This window comes from Oncorhynchus mykiss, chromosome 28 (genome assembly GCF_057628025.1).
Source record: "Oncorhynchus mykiss isolate SJ-2025 chromosome 28, ASM5762802v1, whole genome shotgun sequence".
In the NCBI taxonomy this organism is placed as follows: Eukaryota; Metazoa; Chordata; class Actinopteri; order Salmoniformes; family Salmonidae; genus Oncorhynchus; species Oncorhynchus mykiss.
In genome coordinates this window covers 39,469,898-39,480,005 of record NC_143049.1, presented here as the reverse complement: position 1 = coordinate 39,480,005, position 10,108 = coordinate 39,469,898, and the positions used below count along the sequence as shown (strand labels likewise).

The 10,108-nt window shown below is 41.1% G+C and overlaps 1 protein-coding gene across 2 annotated transcripts in view; it reads right to left on the bottom strand.

Annotated features, from left to right (window-relative positions):
• Positions 1 to 607: 607 nt before the first annotated feature.
• LOC149971180 (collagen alpha-1(XI) chain-like) overlaps positions 608 to 10,108 on the bottom strand; it is a 222,638-nt gene continuing 213,137 nt past the window's right edge. The window contains exon 13 of one of the 2 annotated variants that reach the window (XM_090225280.1): positions 608 to 1,019. Coding sequence is in view for 1 of the 2 variants with exons in the window: in XM_090225284.1 (XP_090081410.1) it covers positions 1,017 to 1,019 (3 nt within the window). In the remaining variant the exon portion in view is untranslated. The remainder of the gene's footprint in view (positions 1,020 to 10,108) is intronic. The other variant, XM_090225284.1, reaches the window with a different exon arrangement.

Genomic DNA, 10,108 nt, shown 5'->3' with positions numbered 1-10,108 from the left:
GTGTGTTAGAATACCATTTTGGTATTTTGTATATAGTTATTCCATTCAAAATGTATAACTTCACCAATTTGGCCACTTGGGTACATTTGGGCTACTTGTGTGGGACACCTGGGTGACTTCATGATAGATGTCAAATGGAATTTATCATTCTGAAACTTTGCACAGGTACTGTTGCCCTCTTATGTTTTTCACTGAAATCGTCCCCATCATCCTATCTGAATGTTTGTTTTATCTTGTTCATTTTAAAGATGATGATACAACAATAAAAATAAAACATGCATGTTTTTTTCATTGTATTATCTAAACCAGATCTATTGTGTTATATTCTCCTACATTAAATTCACATTTACACAAACTTCAGAGTGTTTTCTTTCAAATGGTACCAAGAATATGCATATCCTTGGTTCTGTGCCTGAGCTCCAGACAGTTCGATTTGGGTATGTCTTCAGTCGGAAATTGTAAAATAACAACCTGATGTTTATCTCCCAGGACAAATGAGCTAGCAACAGCAAGCAAGCTAAATGTCCATGACCATATGCATTTCAGGTAAAATGACAACCCAATGTTTAACCACACAGGATGAGACCCAGATGCAGACACAGGATGGTTTCGTTCTCAGAATATTTATTATAACAGACGGGGCAGGCAGAAGGGCAGGTCGATGTCAGGCAGAGCTTCGTAATCCAAGGCAGAGTCAAAAAAGGGACAGAACGGTAGGCTCAGGGTCAGAGCAGGCAGAACGGTAGGCTCAGGGTCAGAGCAGGCAGAACGGTAGGCTCAGGGTCAGAGCAGGCAGAACGGTAGGCTCAGGGTCAGAGCAGGCAGAACGGTAGGCTCAGGGTCAGAGCAGGCAGAACGGTAGGCTCAGGTTCAGAGCAGACAGAACGGTAGGCTCAGGGTCAGAGCAGGAAGAACGGTAGGCTCAGGGTCAGAGCAGGCAGAACGGTAGGCTCAGGGTCAGAGCAGGCAGAACGGTAGGCTCAGGTTCAGAGCAGGCAGAACGGTCGTAACCGGGATCACTAGAAAACAAGAACAAGATAAACGGGAAAAACACACTGGTAAACCTGACAAAACCGACGAACTGGCAACAGACAGACAGAAAACACAGATATAAATACCCAGGGGAAGATGAGCGAGGGGTTAAACAGATCAGGGTGTGACACAATGTTTCATAATTTGTCTCCAATAGCAACAGCAAGCTAACTAAATGTCCATGCATATTTCATGTGTGTTTTGATTTGTCTCCACATTAATCTAGTAGATGACAGTTGCTTTTAGTTATTTTAACGCGACTGCTTAGAGGATAGACACACATGTAGGCACACGCGGAGACGGTTTGGTAAAGTTGTCAGTCAGAGGTAGGCTACGTGTTTTAAGAGTTAGAGAGGCGTGTGAGTTAGTGTTCAGGAAAAGTACTGGGAAAAGTGGGAATGTTTTCTCCAAAATCCTTAAGTTTATTCTACATTTTCATTTGATTTCATCCACATTGGTTCAAGTTCAGATGTGACTTGATAATGAGTTTCGTAAGAAGGCTTTGAGTGAAGAGTCTCGCTCAGACCACACACACACACACACACACACACACACACACACACACACACACACACACACACACACACACACACACACACACACACACACACACACACACACACACACACACACCCCACACACACAACCCTCCACTCAGATCTCTCATCTCCATGGTTAGCTCCCTCTTCTTCCAGACCTTTGATTTAAGCACAGACCAGTCAAAAGAATAATGAGGCTTATGCCTTATTTTCTCATTAGTTCTGACCTGAGCTCCCATCGACATGTCTCCAACTTGTCTTCATCTTCTTCAAGGAATTACATTTCCACCTACAGTGCCTTGCAAAAGTATTCATCCCCCTTGGCGTTTTTCCTATTTTGCTGCATTGCAACCTGTTTTTTAAAGTGATTTTTATTCGGACTTCACGTAATGGGCATACACAAAATAGTCCAAATTGGTGAAGTGAAATGAAAAAAATAACTTAAAAAAAAAAATGTATAAGAAATAAAACACGGAAAAGTGGTGCGTGTTTTCACTATGCTATGAAGCCCCTAAATAAGATCTGGTGCCTTCAGAAGTCACATAATGAGTTCATTAAAGTCCACCTGTGTGCAATATAAATGTCACACGTCCTGTCACATGATCTCAGTATATATACACGTGTTCTGAAAGGCCCCAGAGTCTGCAACACCACTAAGCAAGGGGCACCACCAAGCAAGTGGCACCATGAAGACCAATGAGCTCTCCAAACAGGTCACGAACAAAGTTGTGGAGAAGTACAGATCAGGTTTGGGTTGTAAAAAATATCAGAAACTTTGAACATCCCACGGAGCACCATTAAATCCATTAATAAAAAATGGAAAGAATATGACACCACAACAAACCTGCCACGAGAGGGCCGCTCAACAAAACTCATGGACCAGGCAAGGAGGGTATTAATCAAAGAGGCAACAAAGAGACAAAAGATAACCCTGAAGGAGCTGCAAAGCTCTACAGTGGAGATTGGAGTATCTGTCCATAGGACCGAATTAAGCCGTACACTCCACAGAGCTGGGCTTTATGGAAGAGTGGCCAGAACAAAAGCCATTGCTTAAAGAAAAAAAAGCAAACAAGTGTGGGAGACTCCCCAAAACATATGGAAGAAGGTACTCTTGTCAGATGAGAGTAAAATTGAGCATTTTGGAAATCAAGGAAAATGTTGTCTGGCACAAACCCAACACCTCTCATCACCCCGGGAATACCATCCTCACAGTGAAGCATGGTGGTGGCATCATCATGTTGTGGGGATGTTTTTCATAAGCAGGGACTGGGAGCCTGGTCGGATGACACTAAATACAGGGAAATTCTTGAGGGAAACCTGTTTCAGTCTTCCAGAGAATTGAGACTGGGAAATAGGTTCACCTTCCAGCAGAATCTATGGTATGATTTAAAGAATGCTGTACAGCAGCTGAACCCATACAACTTGAAGGAGCTGGAGCAGTTTTGCCTTGAAGAATGGACAAAAATCCCAGTGGCTAGATGTGCCAAGCTTGTAGAGACATACTCCCAGAGACGTGCAGCTGTAATTTCTACAAAAGGTGGCTCTACAAAGTATTGCCAGCTGGGGGGGTCATTAGTTATGCACACTCAAGTTTTTAGTTTTTGTCTTATTTTCCATCTTCAAAGTGTGTTGTGTAAATCTAATTTTAAAAACTCCCCAAAAATCTATTTTAATTCCAGGTTGAGAGGCAACAAAATAGGAAAACTTTTGCAAGCCACTGTATCTATGTCACAGAAGTCAATCAAATGTTTTATTTATCTTTCCTTAAAAAGTTGAGTCTATTACAACACTTCTGCTTGTAAGCAGGAATCCGGAGGATAGAATTATAGTCAGATTTGCCAAATGGAGGGTGAGGGAGAGCTTTGTTCGGGTCTCTGTGTGTGCAGTACAGGTGATCTAGAATTTGTTTTCCCTGTGGTTGCACATTTAACATGCTGATAGAAATTAGATCAAACTTATTTAAGTTTCCCTGCATTAAAGTCCCCGGCCACTAGGAGCACCGCCTCTGGATGAGTGTTTTCCTGTTTGCTTATGGCGGTGTACAGCTCATTGAGTTTTAGTGCCAGCATCGGTCTGTGGTGATATGTAGACAGCTATGAAAACTACAGATCTCTACAGCTTATCATGAGGTACTCTCACTCATGCGAGCAGAGCCTTGATACTTCTTTTGATATCGTGCACCAGATGTTTACATATACGCATAGGCCCCCACCCTGTGTCTTACCAGAGGCTGCTGTTCTATCCTGACGATACAGCGTATAACCCGCCTGCTGTATGTTATTCATGTAATCATTCAGCCACGACTCAGTGAAACCCAAGATATTATAGTTTTTAATATCCCGTTGGTAGGATATACGTGCTTTCAGTTCGTCCCATTTATTTTCCAGCGATTGAACGTTAGCTAGCAGGACAGATGGCATAGGCAGATTAGCCACTCGTCGCGTGATCTTCACAAGGCACCCTAATCTCTTTCTGCGAAATCTTTGTTTCCTTCTTGCGCGAATAACAGGGATGAGGGTCTGTTCGGGTGTTTTGGTCCGACTCATTAAAGAATAACTCTTCATCCAATTTGAGGTGAGTAATCGCTGTTCTGATGTCCAGAAGCTCTTTTCGGTCATAAGAGACTTTAGCAGCAACATTATGTACAAAACAAGTTACAAATGTTGATGAATAGTTACATGAGAAACGAGACCAAGATGAGACTCTGGACAAGGCGGATACGGTATAGTAAAGGCCGTTTATTCAAGCGTAATGATATTTGGTAAAGCGTGCTGCACGGCCCCATTCGTCTAGCTCTTAGGGCGCTTTCGGAAGAAGAGGCCAAAAACATGTTGTGCAGTTCATTTTATGCATTGAAATGACGTAGGTAGATTCTGGTAGTCCTGGCTTCTGGTAGGTTGCTTGTAGGTGATAGACAGTCCTCTCCAGCCTGGTGTCAGTATCCCATTGGTTCTCGACAGAGTTCTTTGTCTTTGGAGCCCATCCCAAAGATGGTTTGAGTGTGTGTCTGTTTATGAGTTTCAGTGTGTATGTTATCTTAGTCAGCCACCTGTGCGGGGGGGGGGGGGGGGGGTTCCAGTGCAGTTAGTATATACAAGAAACAGGGAGAGGGGGAGGTTAGGACACAGATTGCAAGCCAAAATTGCATGGTTAGGCCACAGGCAGACAACAGTCAGTGAATGCGTTGTTACATGTGTTAATATGTTATTACACAAACTACGCGAAATAGACAAAATAGTTGGTTAAGAGCCGATAAGACGGCAGCCATCATAAAAACAAAAAAAGACTATTTTGTGTATATGGAAAACATTTAACTTACTTTAAGTAATATTTGGTTGTCTTTTCTGGCTTCATTTGGAGACTTAATCTATTTGACTTCTTAACCACAAAATTAAATGTCGTCAATTTGTTATTTTGATGTGTAGAGGAGGCATCAAAGTTACTCTTTTAAGTACGGTATTTGCAGAATTTGGAATGGAAACATATATGAATGTGGCACTACGTCTCAGTTTTGCAACCCTTTCAGCCCAAATATGTATTTTCTGTCTAAAACCTCTAAAACCACTTCTAGCTCTGAACACTTGTTTTCTCTACGTATTTTACTACTTAAAAGAAGACAGAGAAGAAAAAAAATAGGTCAAGTCATGTACTTGCGTGGATGGTTTCGACTTACAACGTATGCTTGTGTCGTGGACCAGTGTGGTCTCAGATGAGTGGGTAGCAGTATGTGCTATGTAGACGTATCCGTATCGGTGCAATGAAAATTAAAGCCCCCCCTTCAAAAAAGCCATATTAGAACATATGTGTTGTGATAATTGCATTGTTTACTGTATAACCTGTTAGTTCATATGCCTTGACACCGTGATATATAGACCTAAGGCCGAGACAATAAGAAGTCACAGTAGCAGAATAAATTTAATCACACATTTGTTTCATGTATACTTGACATATATAGTCCACAAAACATATAACTATAGATATATATATATATATATATATATATAGTTTTTTTTCTGTCAATAATGACATTTGGCTTCGGGGTGATTGGTCTGAAGCCAAATCTAAGCTGGCTAGTAGCTTGGCTCTTGCACCACTGTGCTCTGCAGCACTCGGACAAGCGGAAGCAGAAGTTGTAGCAAATTTCTTTCAGACATTGTCGGCCTGAAGAGTCCTTTTTTTTGGTCTCTCCCTAACTTTTCTTTGGTACCAACTTTCCATTTTTTTATGATCCATGAATTTCTGTTGTGACTGAGTGACTGACAGAGAGTCAGAGCGGGTCTCACTGGCTCCCAGTAGGGGCGTCTGACTAAAATCACCGTAAAGCCAAAGTAAAAAATTGCCATATTAGAACATATGTGTTGTGATAATTGCATTGTTTACTGTATAACCTGTTAGTTCATATGCCTTGACACCGTGATATATAGACCTAAAGGCTGAGACAATAAGAAGTCACAGTAGCAGAACAAATTCAATCACACATGTGATTCATCAGAGCAACATCTGTCCAATGGAAGTCCACAAAGCATATTGAATTTAACAAACAGTTACATGACTCACTACAGGGGTCTAGCAAGTGAATGTTTCTGACATTTTTCTGGAAAAAACAGCTATCGATTTAGAATACTGGAGAGTTACCTCAAGTCACAAAGATAACAGGAGCTGCCTCCACTATTCCAGCACAATTTCAACTTCAACATTTCAACATCATCATATCACCTCTTTGATTAGTCTAATACAAGTGACAACTAAAAGATACCAAAAAACAATTTAGTCCAATCAACGTAAGTTAAATATAATGTGGCTGTCAATGGTTTTGATCTCTGTGTGCGTTTGTGTGTAAGTAGAAAAAAACATGTTGACTCACCTTGTAGAGAAACACCAACAACGTCCTCCTCTCTTCTCATGCTGCCCAAACACTCTATGACTCTGTCATACAGGACCTACACGCTTTTAGATTTGGTTGTACTAGGCTTCCTGGATAAAATACTCGCTCGCTAGCCTGAACTTCCTTTCATGGGCAACGTTAACTAGTTAACATTAGCCTTCTACATCTAGCGACATGTTGAACTTCCAACATCTCAGTCCAGAGGCACAATGAATGAATTTATGGTTAGATCAGAATCGCAGTTATCCTCATTGGCTAGCATGGAGAATTAAGTATAACCAAGTCCAAATCCCTATCTCGATCCATGGCTAATTAAGGAAGGGCCACATTTATTAAGATAGCTTGCCACTGGAGGACAGCTGGAGGACAACAACAATTCAACAAGATGCAACAATGACATTTTTTTTCTGTCAATGACGTTTGGAGTTTGTTATGATGTGATTGGTGTGAAGCCAAATCCAAATCCAAACTGGCTTCCCTTTTTGTGCACCAGAGCCATTCCCTTTTGAGCTCACTCAGTTTAGCTCAATGCTGATTGGCTATTTTTATTATTACTATTATTTTTAGTTATCAGGGAAGGCCATATGGCTTCTCTTGCATTCAATGATAAAAAGTGCAGGTTTCGACCATATTGATCATAGTCTGCTGTTGGAAAAACGTATGTGTTATGGATTTACACCCCCTGCTATAATGTGGATAAAAAGTTACCTGTCTAACAGAACACAGAGGGTGTTCTTTAATGGAAGCCTCTTCAACATAATCCAGGTAGAATCAGGAATTCCCCAGGACAGCTGTCTAGGCCCCTTACATTTTTCAATCTTTACTAACAACATGCCACTGGCTTGAGTAGAGCCATGTGGAAACTGAGTAGAGCCATGTGGAAACTGAGTAGAGCCATGTGGAAACGGAGTAGAGCCATGAGGAAACTGCGTAGAGCCATGTGGAAACTGAGTAGAGCCATGTGGAAACTGAGTAGAGCAATGTGGAAACTGAGAGGAGCCATGTGGAAATTCAAAACTATACACGTCAGCAACTACAGTAACTGAAATGACTGCAACACTTAATTAACAAAGAGCTGCAGTTTGTTTCAGAATGGGTGGCAAGGAATAAGTTAGTCCTAAATATTTCAAAAAATAAAAAAGCCTTGTATTTGGGATAAACAATCACTAAACCCTAAACCTCAACTGAATCTTGTAGTAAATAATGTTGAAATTGAGCAAGTTGAGGAGACTAAACTGCTTGAAGTAACCCATGACTGGAAACTGTCATGGTCAAAATAATATTGATATAACAGTAGCTAGGATGAGGAGAAGTCTGTCCATAATAAAGGCGCTGCTCTACCTTCTTAATTAACAGCACTATCAACAACGCAGGTCCTACAGGCTCTAGTTTCTACCTTCTTAACAACACTATCAACAAGGCAGGTCCTACAGGCTCTATTTTCTACCTTCTTAACAACACGATCAACAAGGCAGGTCCTACAGGCCCTAGTTTCTACCTTCTTAACAGTACTATCAACAAGGCAGGTCTACAGGCTGTAGTTTCTACCTTCTTAACAGCACTATCAACAAGGCAGGTCCTACAGGCCCTAGTTTCTACCTTCTTAACAACACTATCAACAAGGCAGATCCTAAAGGGTCTACTTTCTACCTTCTTAACAGCATTATCAACAAGGCAGGTCCTACAGGCCCTAGTTTTGTCGCACCTTGACTACTGTTCAGTCGTGCGGTCAGGTGACACAAAGAGGAAAAATGCAATTAGCTCAGAACAGGGCAGCACAGCTGGCCCTTACATGTACACAGAGAGCAACCACTAATAATATGCACGTCAATCTCTCCTGCATCAAAGTGGAGGAGAGATTGACTTCATCACTACTTGTATTTGTGAGAGGTATTGACATGTTGATTGCACTTTGCTGTCTGTTTAAACGACTAGCACACAACTCGGACACCCATGCATACCCCACAAGACATATAACCAGGGGTTTCTTCACAGTCCCCAAGTCCAGAACAGACTATGGGAAACACACAGTACTACATAGAGCCATGACTACATGGGACTCTATTCCACAGTACTACATAGAGCCAAGACTACATGGAACTCTATTCCACAGTACTACATAGAGCCATGACTACATGGAACTCTATTCCACAGTACTACATAGAGCCATGACTACATGGAACTCTATTCCACAGTACTACATAGAGCCATGACTACATGGAACTCTATTCCACAGTACTACATAGAGCCATGACTACATGGAACTCTATTCCACAGTACTACATAGAGCCAAGACTACATGGAACTCTATTCCACAGTACTACATAGAGACATGACTACATGGAACTCTATTCCACAGTACTACATAGAGCCACGACTACATGGAACTCTATTCCACAGTACTACATAGAGCCATGACTACATGGAACTCTATTCCACAGTACTACATAGAGCCATAACTATACAAAACTCTTTTCCACAGTACTACATAGAGCCATGACTACATGGAACTCTATTCCACAGTACTACATAGAGCCATAACTATACAAAACTCTATTCCACAGTACTACATAGAGCCATGACTACATGGAACTCTATTCCACAGTACTACATAGAGCCATGACTACATGGAACTCTATTCCACAGTACTACATAGAGCCATGACTACATGGAACTCTATTCCACAGTACTACATAGAGCCATGACTACATGGAACTCTATTCCACAGTACTACATAGAGCCATGACTACATGGAACTCTATTCCACAGTACTACATAGAGCCATGACTACATGGAACTCTATTCCACAGTACTACATAGAGCCATAACTATACAAAACTCTTTTCCACAGTACTACATAGAGCCATGACTACATGGAACTCTATTCCACAGTACTACATAGAGCCATAACTATACAAAACTCTTTTCCACAGTACTACATAGAGCCATGACTACATGGAACTCTATTCCACAGTACTACATAGAGCCATAACTATACAAAACTCTATTCCACAGTACTACATAGAGCCATGACTACATGGAACTCTATTCCACAGTACTACATAGAGCCATGACTACATGGAACTCTATTCCACAGTACTACATAGAGCCATGACTACATGGAACTCTATTCCACAGTACTACATAGAGCCATGACTACATGGAACTCTATTCTACAGTACTACATAGAGCCATAACTATACAAAACTCTTTTCCACAGTACTACATAGAGCCATAACTATACAAAACTCTTTTCCACAGTACTACATAGAGCCATAACTATACAAAACTCTTTTCCACAGTACTACATAGAGCCATAACTATACAAAACTCTATTCCACAGTACTACATAGAGCCATAACTATAGAAAACTCTTTTCCACATCAGGTAACTGATGAAAGCAGTAGAATCAGATATTTTTTTTTTTTTTGCGTATAAAAATACTCCTTAAGGAACAGCGGGGACTGTGAAGCAACACAAACATGGGCACAGACACATGCACACACACACACACATAATAACATCCGAACTATAAACACACACGTACACATGGATTTTGTGGGCGTGAGGGCACACACTTTGTGTGAATTGTGAATTCTGTAATGAATGTATTGTATAACTGCCTTAATGCTGCCTTGTCAGCAACTAATGG